The 17,830-nt window shown below is 32.3% G+C and overlaps 3 protein-coding genes across 3 annotated transcripts in view; 2 read left to right on the plus strand and 1 right to left on the minus strand.

Annotated features, from left to right (window-relative positions):
* Positions 1 to 2,205: 2,205 nt before the first annotated feature.
* Positions 2,206 to 8,649, minus strand: LOC107495195 (uncharacterized). Its single transcript, XM_016116304.3, has 13 exons — positions 8,499 to 8,649; positions 8,231 to 8,395; positions 7,447 to 7,533; positions 7,215 to 7,346; positions 7,021 to 7,089; positions 6,851 to 6,947; positions 6,663 to 6,765; positions 5,813 to 6,020; positions 4,573 to 4,686; positions 3,448 to 3,579; positions 3,165 to 3,245; positions 2,829 to 2,945; positions 2,206 to 2,694 (listed from the first exon to the last, which is right to left on the minus strand). Exons 1-13 carry the CDS (start codon positions 8,595 to 8,597, stop codon positions 2,608 to 2,610), a joined length of 1,491 nt encoding a protein of 496 aa, XP_015971790.1. The 5' UTR covers positions 8,598 to 8,649; the 3' UTR covers positions 2,206 to 2,607.
* A 185-nt stretch (positions 8,650 to 8,834) lies between these two features.
* Positions 8,835 to 12,447, plus strand: LOC107495209 (uncharacterized). The gene is made up of 7 exons (XM_016116321.3): positions 8,835 to 9,165; positions 9,291 to 9,339; positions 9,745 to 9,847; positions 10,067 to 10,162; positions 10,281 to 10,355; positions 10,748 to 10,817; positions 12,173 to 12,447. Exons 1-7 carry the CDS (start codon positions 8,899 to 8,901, stop codon positions 12,245 to 12,247), a joined length of 735 nt encoding a protein of 244 aa, XP_015971807.1. The 5' UTR covers positions 8,835 to 8,898; the 3' UTR covers positions 12,248 to 12,447.
* A 3,370-nt stretch (positions 12,448 to 15,817) lies between these two features.
* The window catches only part of LOC107495183 (uncharacterized), a 7,781-nt gene continuing 5,768 nt past the window's right edge, over positions 15,818 to 17,830 (plus strand). Inside the window, exons 1-3 of the mRNA XM_016116286.3 lie at positions 15,818 to 16,209; positions 16,313 to 16,415; positions 16,794 to 17,813. Coding sequence (XP_015971772.1) covers positions 16,138 to 16,209; positions 16,313 to 16,415; positions 16,794 to 17,813 — 1,195 coding nt within the window. The 5' untranslated portion in view covers positions 15,818 to 16,137. The remainder of the gene's footprint in view (positions 16,210 to 16,312; positions 16,416 to 16,793; positions 17,814 to 17,830) is intronic.

Raw genomic sequence — 17,830 nt, forward strand, 5'->3', positions numbered from 1 at the left:
AATGACGCTATCATATTTTCATCTCTCAAACTCACTAACACTCATAAAACAAAGGAGAGAATTTCAAAACATACTCATTTCAATATGGAACACACAAAATACACAAGACATATGTGCCTTTATATAGGCAATGCTTCCTACTAAAATAATAATTTATGAATCACAAATCAATTTTGTAATGACCACCATTTTATGAGTTGGCTTCATAAATCTTCTTTCAACTTGCATTCATGTAGTTTTCATAATCTTCTAATTTCAATTCAATTTGATTTTGAATTTTTTCAATATTGTAGAATGTTGTAGTTGTGCTATTCTCTTGAATGTTCTTAGAAAATCTTCAAGCTTTCAATATTAGCTTCTAACAATATCTAGCCAATTGATGATTATTGTATTCAACTCAAACTTTGCTTCTTCAATTCTTTAATCATGCTTCATGAAAATTCTAATCCATGCAAGTTAATAGATAGCACAAAAAGTTTGTAGACTCTTGGTGATGAACCATGAACTTATAACCACTTTGAATTTAAATTAAATTTTATCTTTAACTTTTCTAAATTTTTGTTATTTGCATACCTCTTGATTTAATTTTCTAACAATATGAGATTCTTTTTTTCATTTTAAACAAATAAAACATGATTGTCACCAAGAAAACAAATAAAACATGGAGTATTATTTATAATTGTTTTAAGGATAGGTATCATTGTATCAGTAGCCTTCTCATTGACAATGTCACTGAATTCGGGGTGCTTATCATGGTCTTCTCATAAGTTTGGTCTACCATATTATGAATACATTAAAAATTAATTATTTATATAAAATATAAAAATATACATTAAAAGTATATAAAAAATAATATGTTAATTGAGTATGGAAAGATTATGCCATTTGAGTTATAATTTATTGACAAAAATTTCATTATTATTATCATGTGAAGATACTTCATTTTAACTATTAAATAATAAATTATAAAACTTGATTTTCATATGTTATAAAAATATTATTTTTATTTAAAGTATTATCAAACAAATAAGTTACATTTTTTAACTCATCTTTATCGAAATAGTGCCTATTTTATTTTGTCTTAAGCTGTTGTCTCTTAGATTAATAATTGTCCCCCAGACACAATCAGCCTTTTATTAATTCAGGGTCTCTTAGCTTTGGATTGGCAAGTTCATCTGTTCATGTCTCTCGTGTATTGAGTCGTCTAAATGCCTCTTAGCCTTTTTTTATTATTTCCCTCGATGGCATATGTTTAGTTTCTTTTTTCTTTAATAAAAAATATCATGAGAGCAATGTTATGAATGTGATATAATAAAAAAATAAGGGTAAAATATATTTTTAGTTTCTAAAATATAAACGGAAAATTTTGTTCGTTTTTAACTTTTTTTAGTCCCTAAAGTTCAACATAATTTTAAAATTGTCATTTTAATTTAAATCTTACAATTTTGGATTAAATTATCCCCAACAAAAAGTTATAAAATAAAAAAAAAAACATAGAAGCCATTAATGAAAAAAAATAAACTACAAAGAAATCATTAATGAAACACCAATAACAAAAACACACAATATTCAACAATATAGTATTCAAATTCAAGAAGAACATCTCTTCTTCATCACAACATCAACAACAACAATAGAATGAGAAGCAAAAACAAAAGAAACAAAAGCAGAAACAACGACAACGAGCATGAAACAGCAGCGAACACGCGAGGAACAATGGCAACAGCAAAGAGTAGTGGTAACAGCGACTCTGTCTTCTCCAGGATGTTGTTTCCACCACACCCACTCATGGACGTGCTCCTCCGTGAACGGTTTTAGATCTCCTCCTCTTCCCTTCTTTGGCGGCGATTTCAGAGTACAGAGGCAACAGCGGCAGCGTGGTGGTTCCAACAAACTCGTGCAAAAAGTTGGAGGCAAAAAAATTTTCATCCTATACCTTAAGAACCAAAATCGTACTTAACTCTAAAAAATAACCAAAATCGTACTTGACTCTAAAAAATATCATGAGAGCGATGTTATGAATGCTCTAATTATATCACGAGACGAAATTAGTTCTTAATTCCCAGATTTCCTTAATAGAGACGTGTCCCAGCTCTGCTATCTCATCTTCTCATCCTTCCCAGCTCTTGGTATTCATCAGAAGCATCCTTTAAGATTCTGTGGAACTTCTTACATATCTCCATTATGTTGAAAAAGAGTATAATATAAACTCAAAAAGCTTCTTAAATATCCTCCTTACTACATGAAGTAAAAGGTACATACTTTCAAAAAATGTTAGATAACAAAACACATCTCTTAAGATGATTAATCAGTCCTCCTTTTGTAAATCCATCAAAAGAGACTGTGTGGAGTGGTTAGCATGTATTTGGTGAGAACGATGCCTATATTCTCTCTTCTTGGATTCTTCTTTCTTCCCTCTCCTGAATTTTTTCTCTATACTTGTTCGCATGCTGCACTGGCTTCAACTATTCACACTGCTACTCATCAATTCCGCAAAATTAAAGCACCATAAATAATTCCAGTGCAATGAGGTTTTTGATTTACCCATTCTGAACATATCTATCCCTCTGTTCCTTAAATATAATTCACTATACTTTCAATCTTATATCAACTGGAAGCAATCTGATGGTGCTTTGAAAGTTCTACTTGCCGGCGACCCAAATAGAATGCTGTGATTATCCACAACATACAAACCTGGTTTAGAGAAAGAAATAATGTTCATCTAATCTTGCCTACATACACGAAATATAAACACGAAAAAGGGCATTTGTGAAACAGTTGAGTAATATTTTAGACAAAGACATGAAGAATCATAAGTTTAGACATACAGGCAAAGCATAAAGGGAAACGGTTGATGGTTTCCCCTTGAGAGTACCAAAAAGTATTTTGTACATTCCAGCTGCTGCAGCATCTCCAAGCCTTTGAACCAACACATCGATGCATATCTGCATCAGGATATAGTCAGTTGAGTGTTGTCTTGACAAAATTCGTTCAGTCAATTGTTGGCCAATTGAATTTTGTGTAAATTGTAATGGTATTGCAGGGAAACCATTGGTTGAACCTAAAGTGAAAAATATGGAACTTGACTATTTGAATGTGATTCTACAAGCAAAAATAAGACAATCAGGAGAGAAGGGAAGATGACAGAAAAGAGAAGAGCATACTTTGGCTTTGTACTTCTCATCCTGTGAAACAACAGTAAATAAAAGTTCTCTTCCAGGCCTTGTCACAACATATGTAACAACCTGCAGAGTCATAGAATATGAACAGAAAATTCACATAATCTTAAGATGACAGTTAATCAACAATGTGCTGCTCATAGAGTAACAGGTTGCAGTTATGTATTTCGTTGCAAGATATCAAGATGAATTTAAGAAACAAAGCATTTCCAACTCTTATTTCTGCTCTTAAAGTAATGAAAAATACTTCAAAGTTGCAGAGGATAACCTTTCTTAATGTTTCACAAGTGGCAACAACCAGCCAGTCCGGCCAAACAGCTAGAGCAACTAAATTTAAAAGGCCAATAAAAGGTGCAGAGCATATAGCTATAGTCACCCCAGCAACAGTAAGAATGCGCCCCTGTATTACAATAAAAATATATGTACTTTTAAAATGATCAGAAATGCAACCGAAATACCGACATTATAACAAGACAAACAAATAATTCAAAAAATGAACAATTAAGCGAATCACTGGACTGAGTGCATGGATGAGTCTGTTAAAGTGTTTAACTAGAACCAGGAGTCCAGGATTTTGTTGAGCAAGACTCCGATGATGATCTGATTTTGGTGAACTAGCAAAGGAAAATGAGAAGTGTAGAAGAATGGTCAAAGACAAGGCTGTTGGTGGAGTTTTATATTTCTGAAGATGAAGAATTCAAGGAGAACAGGAATTGAAGAGTTAAAGGAAGATTAAGAGAATAAATGGGAGTCTGCCTAAGCAATAGTTGCGATCACCTTGTGTGATGTGGTTGAGATTACGTAGACTTAACATGTTATACTCCTTTAGTTTTCCTTGAGTTTTTCTGAGTTATTGTGATTTTTCATCAAGTAAACATCATGTTTTGAGTCTCTTAGATGTAACTAGGAGGACCCAAGTAACACTTGAGTTAAATATCAAACTGTTCTAACAGGCTACTTATTGATAGAAAATTAGAAATTGGCACAGCCTATCCTATCATATAATATATTTTTAAAATATTAGTTTATTGAACTTGTGGTGACACAGTTTGAGCAGTTTTTACCTAGGAGATGAAATTTATCCAAAATAGAAAACTCCCCACTCGCTTAACATATCTAGAGATAAATGACCTTTAGAAGATCATACACAATACACATATGTGCTTTAAACCAAATAGGGCCCATCTCTAATCTTATTCCACAAAATATACTACTTTGGAAATTAAGTCACAAAAAGATATGAGAATTGCACTCCTAATAAATACAAAAAACAGCAGGATAAACGGTGCATTGCAACAAAGTTATTATTCATATTTTTATTAGGAAAAGCTTCAAACTCCACTCAAGAGAAAGTTTAAATAAAGATCCAGCAGACATTTTCGAAACAGCTTACCGTCATGGACAGCTGCCCAACAAGGATAAAAGTAGCAATAAAGCTATTTATCTCTGCAAACATTTTTCTTCTTCCCAGAGAGCTTGTAACTGTAGTGGCAATCACACTTACTTTCTGCAATCACAGACGGGAAAACTTCAGCAGCAAGTATAGATTGTATGGCTTTCAAAAAGTCATCCTTAAACATGTAGCAAAAATGACTGTTTTGGAGAGCCCATACATAAAAAAAACTAACAGTTATTCAGTTTAAATGTGTGAGAGAATTGTGTAGATTGACATTCATATTCTTGTAGGATGTTTGCAGCAGATAAATGGAGTTATCAACCAGTAAAAGCTAAGAAACGCCTAATCAAATATCATTGCAGCTTCTCAGTCCAAGTGCAAAAATTTCAAATGTCCCTGTCAAGCTGGAGGTGATTGAGCTTTCAGCTCCTTACAAAAAAACCAGGCTAAATAATGACATATCCAGTTAACAACAGTCTATTCAATCAGAGTCTAAAATAGACAATTCAGATCTAAATCAAACCAAGCAGCAGGAAAATGTGGTAACCACATGACAGAACTGAAATAGATCGAAACAACTGACAAAATTGACAGAGTAGAGAGAATCTGCAAGAAGAGTTCGTTCTTAATCTGAGATGTTATTGAATCAACTGAATGAGAAATATAAAATCATGTATTTAAATGCAGAGATTGAAAATATGCATATAACTATTCTAGGGATAGTTTAGGGAATCCCAACATAATTCAGTTACTGCCAACTGTGGCAGTTATCCTAGTTGACATAGGTGTGAACTAGTCTAAACTAGCTTAGCCTACTATAGTAGAAACCACTAGTTATTTATTAGAACTCTATAAACAATTTTGATATTCTCTAGTCTCTTCCATGAAATCCAGATCCCCAACATATATGATTTTTGAAATGACACTAAACAGCAAAACAGTTGAAAACTAATAAGTCATTAATAAAAACCAATAACAAATATTATGTTGTTACTCAAGCATTCAGTATATATAATAGTTTGCTTTTTTAAGTCATCTTTCAGATTTTTCTATTTCTTTATTAAGTCCTCTAGAGAACTTGAATTTTAGAAAACTTGAATCTTAGAGAACTACAAGGAGAAAACGACGACAGTAGAATTTAAACATAGCAATATAGATTTACCATTCAGCTATGATAGAATTGCTGTTAATGAAATTGAATACCAAGGATTGTATCACAGGTGCAAAATTACATTACCTGAAAGTAGAAGAATGAAGAGATAACTGCACTCAGCCAGATGAACAATGATACATGCAACAGGTAAGTTGATGATAGTATAAGCCATAATCCATCAAATATAGGCCAAATTTGAAGTCTCGATAAAGAAGTAGATGACTTTGGAGAAGCTCTAACAGTATGTTCACTCTTCTCATCGGCTCCATTTTCATGGTTGGAATCAGATTCTCTATATTAAATCCAAATGAACATCTAATTATGATCTTATATTCGTGTTGCCTTGCACTATACATTTTTCTAAAAGAAAAACAATTTACCTTGAAAAATATTTTTACAGGTACATGCAATCCAAGATATGCCTAAGTGTGTCTTTGTTGCTATCTACCAGTTCTGATTTGTAAAATGTAACTAGAAAAGTTTTCCTATAACATTTGGTACTTTTTAGATTTAAATATTCTCTTACCGTCACTATTCCCAATTTTTTATTTTGTTAGGGATTAAGTCAATTCTCCATTTTTTATACTAATTTGCTTTTTTTTTTAACAGTAATTGGGTTGATTTTTATATTGACAATAATGCTAATGAAGTTTTTTTTTTTTGGCAATCTGTAAGAGACTACATTGTTTGAATGATGTTTAGACTCTATTCCTTGATTGATGTAAGTGAGAACTCTTCATGAGTTATGTACACGACTTTATTGATCTTGATTTGTAACACAGGGCGTATGTCTAGTTCTAGAGGCTGGACACTTCCTCAAGGTCCTATTTTTTCCCTCCAGATAAAATAAGGTATATAGCACATTAATTATGGAAAATTAAATTCTTCCCAGTTCTCATTCACATGACTATGAAGAAAAGAATATATGGTTCACCTCATAGGAGTCAATTCCTCTTCAGCATTAGATGAATTACAATTTATCCCTCTTGATGTCCTTGCTGCAAATTCCAATAGTAATGCAGCAAACAATAGCAAGACTGCAATTGAAGAAACTTAGATTAATGCAAGGAAAAGCTAAAAGAGCCAGGTGTCAATGGACTGTAAGGGTACATGCATACTTACATGGCCCGACAAAAGCCATTCCTGTAGCAAAAAGAGACCCAAAAAGTTGTCCAAGTGTAGCACCAGCCCCAACAAATCCAAATAATCTCGAACCTGACTGAACACAGGGCAAGTTAAATGAGCCCTGAATAACTAGACTGTGTTGAAAAGTAATCTATCTATAAACAAACCTCACTGTCCATCACATCAATTACCCTTGCCCAAGTTGAAGAAATTGTGATTAGATTAAGCAACGCAACCTTCAGAAAAGTATAAACTAGATCAAAACAATGTCTATTAAAGCATGCTTGCAGCAGAAAGAAGTCAAATTATACATTAGAACATAAAATAGTAAATATAATTATCATTGTTATATAATATATACCCAAAGAAACAATCCAATTCGGACTGAGATATAGAACCACCCATGGCTATCCCAACCTAATGGAGGTGTAGGACTGCCTTGATCACCAATCTTCCCATCTTGCTCTGAGGAATATGTCGAAGTAGTTGACTCCTGAGAACAAAACCCTAATTTAACACGATCAAATATAAATAATACTGAAGTGAACAAGAAGTTCAGAACAAAACATTGGTCAGCTATCTTATTGGCTTACTATCAATTTAGATGTTGATGAGGAGCGCCACAAGAAAAAGAAGACTATGAGTGATATGCTAAAGAACCTGTGTATTGAAACCAATGCCTGTAATACAAAGGAGAACCATTGCAGCATCACATCCAAGCAAACTTAAATTAATAACTATTATATACCATTTTCGATCATTTTATATGACAAAAATGACTAATACTTAACAAAAATTAAATATGGAAGCATGTTTTCTAGTGATAATGATTTTCCCAGAGTATAATTACACCATTGGTCACCCATTGATATATGCATTAAGTTAGGCTGCATAAAATACACCATTACATATCTATTGCACCAAAATTTCAAGTAACTATCTAATTTCTTTTGTCCTCTAGGGTTTCATCACACCTCACTCATAGTACTCCCCTGCGTACAAAGCTTTCTCATATCCTCAAACTCCAACACTGTCGAAGCCCTTTGATCACCAACATCAGGCTCACTTACAAGTTACAATTTGAGTCCATTGTGGTGGTTTATTTTCGTATTTTGTGCTATTTAACTAGCTATTACAGTTCCAAGTTCAAGATACCACTCTAAAATTCCCTCACATATAACAGGTTATGATCAAAATGTCATAGAGCGATATTTAAAATCTTAAGAGGAATTAAAAACGAACTATTGGCCGTGCATCAGGGGGGAAATGTTCAATTAAGTTGCTCAAAATTATGTGAATAAGATGAGTGCATGAATATTAAGATGAATTATGAGAATTCAGTCCAAGAATAAAATACATGTACAAATTCAAGAGTACCTTGTTTTTTGAAAGATTAGGGAGAGAAAAGATGAGAGATGAAACGGGTGCGGCAATGAGTGTGAGCACCAAAGACCCAACGAATAAACCTGGTAGATTCGATAAGCCCAACGAGATAGCACCCTCGTCTCGCAAAGGAAGAACCACGAAATACGCACTCAAAATCTGCACCAAAAAATAAAACAAAAAACTGTTATCAAACGAAGAAGCAGAAGCGTGCGAGCTGTCACAGTAGTTGAATTTTGAAGTTCTGTGCAGAGAAACTCACGAAGAAGAAGCAGAAGAAGGAGTGAAGCAGAGCAGAGGTCTCGTGCGGGTGCACCGTAACGAACACGGAGACGAGCGCATCCAACCGAGACCGCCCCATCGCGTTTTGGATCGGAAAAAAAATAGGAACACATCAAAAAATAAAAAATCGAAGAAGATCAACTTAACGAACACCCTCTCAGGTCAAAACTCAAAAGTCTTCGTTTGCACGTGCTACAATAAAAACAGAACACCGATAGAGAATAATGTGCAGTAGCACTATATAATAACCAAAAATTCAAATACAATCCAACGGTTCACATAACTCCACGTGAACATTCCATTTTACATGAAGCGCACCGTAACGGAAGCGTTCCACACTGGAATCGTCTACATCAGCGTGACCAAAGAATCTGAAAACAATGACTTCAGCGTTCTCTGGAGTAGCAGTGGCGCAAGGTCCAAAACTTCTTCTGAGGAGCCTCAGATTCTGCTCGAACTCGCACGCTAGCGTGAGAAATTGCCGTGCGTTCGCGATGGATTCTTCTTCTGTTAGGGTTTCTTCTTCCAATGGTGGCGGTGGCGACGGCGAGGTTCGGTTTCCGTTGTCATCGGCGGCGTCGAGCGCTCTGGTCATTCAGAAGGGAGATATCACGAAGTGGTCAATTGATGGTTCCACTGATGCAATAGTATGCTAAAACTTTCCTCTTTTTTCTCCCTTTTTTATTTCTATTTGAAGAATGGTTTTGAAAAATAAATTATAAATAAAACAAGTTGGTCAATGTATTTCTTATGCGAATTTTTTTCGTGCAAGGTGAATCCTGCCAATGAGAGAATGCTTGGAGGTGGTGGAGCTGACGGAGGTAACTGAATTTTTTTTTCTTTTTTAATTTTAGAAGCTTAGAAAGATTTTGAACGCGTGTAAGTTATTGTTCTCAAATATGCTCCCTGAAATTTGAAAATGTTGAAGAAGAAGAATGGAATAGAAAATTCATCATTTTTGCTTCAGCATCTAGAATTGAGTACTTATGTATAGACAGTATAAAACTATTTTTCCAATTGAATACTTAGGTTTGCATGACTATTCAAATAGCTTGGGCAAAAGTCAACTACATATGCAGTTGTTTGTGATCGGACGATAATGCAAAACTTTTTCAGTTGCATTCAAATTGATTCCTTAAAGTTTCAACGATGAGTTTTTCATACTTTTTGGTAAGAATTGATCTAGCAAACTAGCTACGAATGACGCCATTTTATATGACTTCCAGCTATACATAGAGCTGCAGGCCCAGAACTTGTTCAAGCTTGCCTCAAGGTTCCAGAAGTCAGGCCTGGAATCCGCTGCCCAACAGGGGAAGCAAGGATCACACCGTGAGTTCTTATTACATTTAGAAAGCATGTTTAAAATGAAGCTTAAACTTGTGAAAATTAGGCAATAAAAAGTATGTAAAAACAGCTTTTGCTGTAAAGGGAATATATACCAATGGTAATAACAAAATAGCACTTCTGTTATACTTGTGAATTGTGATATTATAACTTCCTTTGGTTATTTATTATAAACTCTTTTCTTCGTTCATGTGCACTGCACAGAGGTTTCAAGCTTCCAGCTTCTCATGTTATTCATACCGTTGGACCAATTTACCATGCAGATAATAATCCAGCTGCCTCTCTGGCGAATGCATACAGGTAGGTTTTGTAAGGCCATGCTCTGTGCAAATATTTTGTTTCAGTTTATAATTTGAGTAAGTTTCATCCTTTTTTGTGTTTTGGTTCAGTGACATTGTATTCTGAAATTGGTTTTCAGAAATAGCTTGAAGGTTGCAAAAGAGAACAGCATTCAGTATATAGCATTCCCAGCCATATCATGTGGTGTCTATGGGTAGGTTCATTTTAAATTTTCACCCTGCCATCCTAAATTTTAATGTATTTAGCCTTATGTTTTGATTATGAATAATGATCATTTAGGGCTAGCCAATGTGGCTGCACCAATGATTTGCTTTTAGGAGATTTATATTTAATTATTTCCAAGAATAAAAAGACCATTGTGGTTATTCGTTTTAGGAGTTTGTCTTTGGAATTAAAAGAAAATCTAGTAATCTACCCAAAAAATAACAGAATAGCTGATTATGATATCAAACCCACACTATCTTTTGGAATGACCAATCTGTTGTCAAATCTCATAGTTTTAATTCCTTTCCTTTCAGCTCACTTTCAATTTTCCTATAGACCTTAAGCTTTTCATAACAATTGCATAATGCTGCATGTTTTCAGCTACCCTTATGATGAAGCTGCTACAGTGGCTATTTCTTCCATAAAAGAGTTTCCAAATGACTTTAAAGAGGTACTTTATTACGTTTACTCCTTTTTTCTTTATTGGATGAGATATGATAAGAGTAGTTATAATTAAATATACATTGCAATTCTTAATTTTAATAAAAATGAACATTCACATTACTAATAGCCCTTTAGATATTGACAAATTTAAGCACTGTAATTTCACACTAGTGTTTGATAATTGTGAGATGTCCGGCAATATTATAGGCCAAGATTAAAGAAACCTATTAGTAATGTGACTAAATATTCAGAAGTGATGATGGTGGTGGTGGGAAGGGGAGTGGGGCGTGGTTATGGGTTTGGTTTGAGGGTGAAGAGATGATTGAATGGTGGTTTGGTATAGGAGAGAGAAGAAAAAGGGTTTCATTGATGTTTCGTGTAAAAAATAAGTTAGAGGAAGATAGTGTAGATTGGATAACTAGAGGGGAGGTGAGTGTAATTTACTAATTTACTTAAATATTGGCCTTCAATGTTGATCCAACAATTATGAAAGGTCTTTCTCATATCTCACTATAAACCAAGCTTCTTACAGATTACATTGTGAATGCAAAACGTTATTACGTAATTATCTAATCATATGTAGTAAAACATAAAAGATTATTTGCATATAATTACGTCAGAGATTATATGAAAATATTGATATTGTTGTTTACCACGTAATAGTATAGAGCACTTAAAACTGACTGCATGTAAGACTAGTAGTGTCTTGGAAGCTCATTTCAACTCTTATCCAATAATTTTACATAGCAACAAAATATCAACAACTACACAAAAGAAGGATACACACACTCACACTGACACACATTTCTCACATTTTTTGTAGTTGTTAAAATAATATAGTTGTTGGTGGGAGTTGTTAATGTAAGAGTTTTGTTTTACAAAAATAACTTATATTGTATAATCAAATTAGTTGTTATTATATAACTTTCCAAATAAACTCAATTCTCAATATTGTGATTGAGTTGTGTTATATTGGAACAATATGTCAAGTCACTTTATCTATTATTAGATCGAATGTGAAATCAATTAATCCAAACAGAATCCACATTTTATTCAATGATAAGTAGGGTATTCAGTATATTGTCCCATACGTAGTATATACACTTTTCTTTCTTTTTTTTTTCTTTTTTTTTTTATTCTAAGCATAGTGTTCCAAAGTTCAAAATCTCCGTACACACATAAATTAAAATTAACATCTAGAATTGTAATATGAGCCATGAGACAACTTACTGAGTTATTTGAAAAGTGAGAATTTAATTGGTGAAGATTTCAGATTTGTGTACAATAATGCTTTTATGACTTGAAAAGTACAAATTTGATTGGTGAATATTTATGTATTTAAATTCTAAACTTTTATTTCAGGTCCACTTTGTTCTGTTTTTGCCTGAAATTTATGACACTTGGGTAAACAAGGCAAAGGAGTTGCTGAAAGAGTAAATATGCTTCATCTTATACGGGTCCATAGAATTGAACACCATAACGCATTGTTCCACTTCAAACGGTTCCTTTTGGAAAAGATACAAGTTTTTGTAAAACTGCTTGAGGATGTAGTTTTCTCTTGAAAATTCGGGTGTTATATGTAATGACTTGGTTTGTACTAAATGAGATCCATTCGAGTGTTTGATACTTCTGCTAAATCATGGTGTGTATACATTTTGCATTTCTTCGATTTTGTTAAATAAATAACAAGCAATTTGTGGGCTTAACTACCAATTTCGCTGTCTGAAAGATCCAGCCGCTGATTAAAAAGTCCTTGATGTTATAGACAATTTCAGTTCCTAATGATTTGAAAATGTGACAAAAAAAAACTAATAAATATTATATTTGTTGTAAGTAATAAAATTTTTTGTGTTTAGCAAATGATTTATTCATTTGTTTTGAATTTTTGTATCAATATTTGAATAAATATTTAGAAGATGAACAAAAAAATTTAGAGCAAATTTTAATCTCTAAATTTTTTTATTTAAAAAAATGGTCATCCCAATAAAAAAAATTAAAAAATTCACTTGAGATAAAATTATCAAATTTTAAGGATGAAAAAAAATTATTTTTTAATAATAATTACAAATTTGCTTTAAATCTTATTTCTAAAGTTTTTTTTTAGAATATATATTTAATATTTAATATCTGATTATTTTTATCGTATTTTTAAATCTTTCGGAGGATTTTCTATTATTAACAATTTTTGGAATTTTTTTTGTCAATAATATTTATTTTTGGATATCATTTTAGTCTTTAAAATTTTATTTGGTAAAGGTTTTTATTTTTTCAAAAAGTAATTTATAAAAATTAACTTTTAAAAGATAATTTTTTAAGAGTTGTAATATTTATGTTTGGTAATCAAATTAAAAATAATTTTCAATAAGTACAACTATACAAGCAACAATTATATTGAATAAAATAGTTTTTAGAATTTGAAATACTATAATAACCATAAATATTATAAGAGTTAAATTTAAGAATTAATTAATTAAATATAAACACATGATTTTTTTAATTTATTAAACACAAAATAAAGTATTTGTGCTTACCTTTTCAAAGTACTATATTTAAATTAAGCCTAAATTCGAGGACATCATTTTCCCTTTTGACCGTTTAAATTAGGATATTGGTATTATGTGCAATTGTAACCTGACTTGCTGAATTAGGTTAAGTGATATTTATATAAACTATCAACATACAGTTCGGTTGGGAGTTAAACCTCAAAATGTTCTCTGAAATTGATGTTATGTATTAAAATTATTTATGAGATTTTAATTACACCAATTATGTTTTTGAGATTGAAAAAAATGTACCATATTAGTCTTTGACCTATTTTTCTTTAACGGCGTGATGATATGGTTGGATGACGTGGATGGTAAGTGACACGTATCACTCTATGATTTGGCCACGTGTAATGATATGATGATGTGGGGACCAGTGACACATGGCAGGCTAATGTGGATAGTTGTGCCACGTGTCACAATGCTATTTGGTCATGTGTCCGTTTGTACCACGTGTCGCAACAGTATTCGTCCACGTGTCATCCATTATGTCATCGTTGTAGATGCACTAAATTAGTCTCTCACTTTGCATTTAGTGACTCATTTTAGCTCCTGAAATTGAATGTCGTGCACCAAACTAGTCCCTTCACAAATTTTTTTCTCATATTTTTCTATAAATTTAAAGCACCTTTACTACTATCTCCGACACCTTTGACGTGAAGGCATTTCAAAATTCTCTCATTACCATCTCCGTCCTCTTTCGTTTAGACTACAGAGGTCAGAGATAATAGTGAGAGTGCTTGAAGTAACTTTAATCGAGCTCATTTGCACATAACGAAAATATGCATTTTTCATAAGAATAAAAAATGTATATTTTAATTATTGATTTCTTGTTAAAAGCACATGTTTTTTATGAAAAAAATGTGTCCAATTAATTATATAATTATTTTTTATAATAACATACTTATATTTTACAAAATTTACTAATGTTAAATTATTAAAAAAATTATATAATTAAAACTAAAATTTTAAAAATTTTTATGAAAGCACTTGTATTTAAATGATATATGAAAAAATAGAATTGAGATTAGTGCATCTAAGATATTGAAAATTTTAAATTTAAAAAATTAGAAAAAATTGGTGAATGAACTGGTGCACGACATTTAATTTTAGGGACTAAATTGAGTCATTTAATGCAAAATAAGGTACTAATTTGGTGCATCTACAGTGATGACATAATGGATGATACGTGGACAAATACTGTTGCGACACGTAGCACAAATAGACACGTGGCTAAATAACACTGTGACACATGGCTAAATCATGGAATGACACGTGTCACTTACTGTCTACGTCATCCAATCATATCATCACGTTGTTAAGAAAAAATGGGTTAAGGATTAATATAATGCACTTTTTTCAATTATAAAAACGTAATTAATGTAATTGATATATCAGGACAATTTTAGTGCACAATCAAAAATCATTTTGGGGTTTAACTGATTTACTTAGATTATAAGAAGTGAAATCGTAAACTAACTGAATGACACAATCGATTCAAAATATAAAAATCATCTAAAATTCAGCGATTTGTTTTGGTTTTCTGTTAGAGGAAGAGGAATATTTATATGAGGATCACATCATATTCACTATACATATTGAAACAAAATCAGATAAGACCGATAAATCATTTTAATTTTTCACTAAAATAGGATGGGGGAGTACTTTGATTTTGCCTAACCTTAAAAAACATTTCTGGCATATAATGTTCTATTAATTTGATTTAGGAATTAATGACTTTATTTTATTTATTTCAAAAAATATTTCATTAAAAACTACATTATTCTAAATGTGCACACAATATAGAAAATAAAACAAAATTATAGATAAAAAAAGGAAAATGAAGTGAAGTAAAAATAAAATATTTAAATGGGTAAAAGTGAAGAAGTGAAGAACGGAAAGATTGAAAAATTTAACGATTAATTAATATTTTTTTAATTATTTATTTAAAAGGTACGTAAATTTAAATTATTATATGAAATATTTAAAATTTAGTAAAAAAGAAACATCTAAAATAAAAAAAAATCATTATCCGATTTTCAATTTGTGATAATCAATTAACATTAAAAAATAGTTCTCAAATAATTTTAGATAAAGTATTTTATTTTCAATGAGATTTTTATTATCTAAAAGAATTTGAATATTTTTTTTGAGATAAATTAGTCTTTTATTATTTAAAAAAAATTAATTTATTTTTAATATTTTTTAAAATTTAATTAATTTATTATAAAATTTATTAAGAATTTATTTATTCCACATGTATATTAAAAATTAATTACAAATGAAGAAAAAACCAATTTATTTATCAAAAGTAATAAATCTAAAATTGATTAGAAATTACCCATTTAATTAATTACTTATCTCTTCCCTCCTTGCATACTCCTTTCTCCCTCCAACATGTGGATTTGATTTTGTTTAAAATATTTTGAACATCATAAAGAGACATAAAATCAAGCAAGCCACCTTTCTTGTGCGTCCTCACATGTTTAAGCATTTCAGCACACGTTGCAATAACAACATCCTTCCCTTGAAACAAAAATACATTTTGCTTTGCTCGCACAACATTTAAAACCCCGCTCCCTCCTTCTCTCTCTCATTCAAATTAATTTCAGATCCATTCATCCATCATCCCTTTTATTTCCCACCAACCCTAAATTCTCCGAACCACACTCTATTAGCTGCTTTTCCCTTTTCTTCTCTTATTCTCTCTTGATCCTTTAACTTCAAAACCTAATATGGGAATTATTGACTCTTAGATTGTTAGATGATACCTACTGTGTTACTATGGAAGCACACTGCAATTCGGAACTTGCTACATCCGAAAAGTCGATGTTAACTACACAATCAGACTCCAAGGTTGGATTTTTAATGTATAGGGTCTTGGATTTTAGTGTTCCAGTTCGTTCTACTATATAATCTGAACCAATTTTCCCTCTTTTCTTTACTTTTGTGCTTTTAGATTTTTGGGGAGAAGCGTGGAAGTTCCCATTTCAGAGAGAAGCACGACCTACCTCGGAAACGGGTCAAAATTAGGGATCTTGAATCCGTGGTTCAGTCGGCGGGTAACTTCATATTTTTGGCTCAATCTACTCCTACATTTCTCCCCGCCACCATTGGAAACAAAAATTCGGTTTTTTCAATAAAAAAATAAGTTTTTAAGATAAATATCGGTTATTAGTGGTGGATGTTAGATTTTTATGTTCTAGAAGTTTTCAATTTTTAAATTCAATCTTGTAACTGATGTTCAGCTTGTTTGCATTTAAATATTAGTTATCACTTATTAAAAAACATAACTGCAAGTTGGACTCATTTTCCGATTTATTTATTTGAATCCTGTGCGAAAATTTTCATACCTATGTTACGGGTTGTTGTGTTAGTATTAGCCATAACTTGCACTTCTCGTCAAGTAAAAACCATAATTTGCAGTTGGAATTTTGCAGCACAAACTAGTACTCATTATTCAGATTTTACAAGCCAGGAAGAAGATTGTGATTGGCAGGCAGTTAGTGAGAAGGAGGTGTCACGAGTGGCTGAAATCCCCGAAGCTATGGGAATGGATGTTTTCGATGAACAGGAAACCAAGAGGGAAGTAATCCAGGAGGGACCCAGGAATCTCGATCTTAACAATGATGCATGTGGGGGCAAATTTTCCTCTCCGGATACAAGAGGCGGATGTGTTGAGAATCTCACTAATGTATCAAAGCAAGAGAAGGAACAAGGTAGCAATCTTATGATATCAAGGGGAATTAATGTCGATCTTAATGCAGAAGATGTTACTAGCTCTATAAATTTGGAAGCAACACATCGTCATAAAGGATACAGTCATCTTAAATCTAAAGATGTTTCAGAGAGTGGAAGCTGCTCTGGACCAATAGAGGAGAAGGATCCAATGAGGATATGGAAGGAGATGAAGCAAAATGGGTTTCTTTCTTCGTCTCATGGAGGCATTCCGGTGCCAAAACAACGTGGGAGAAAAAGCAAAAATGAAATGCTCAAGAAAAAGATGGAAATTGCTAAGAGAGAACAGGTAAGCAGGTTTACAAAGATTGCTGCTCCAAGTGGACTACTTAATGACCTAAACCCTGGAATTATAAATCATGTAAGAAATAGAAAGCAGGTCCATTCAATAATTGAAGCTCTTGTAAGGTCTGAAAATAATGAACACAACAATGCTGGGAGTAATCAAACTGCACACCGAACAAATGTAAGCACTGAAAACAGAAAAAGGGACTTGGATTATATGGCTGATGGGAGCAGACATACGAAAAAACATGTGGGAAAAATGAATGATTCCCCTTGGATTATGGATAGTAGAGTTTGTGATCGTGACAAGTCCATGTTAGAGAAATCTAACCTTCGAAGTTGTTCGTCACACTCGATGTTTGAAAGAGGAGATGATATTTTAGCTTTGAAATTGTCATCTTCAACGAAGGCATTGATGGGTTCGACCACTTTGTCAAGTGAGGAATCATCAAAC

Source organism: Arachis duranensis, chromosome 6, assembly GCF_000817695.3.
Source record: "Arachis duranensis cultivar V14167 chromosome 6, aradu.V14167.gnm2.J7QH, whole genome shotgun sequence".
Classification (NCBI taxonomy): Eukaryota; Viridiplantae; Streptophyta; class Magnoliopsida; order Fabales; family Fabaceae; genus Arachis; species Arachis duranensis.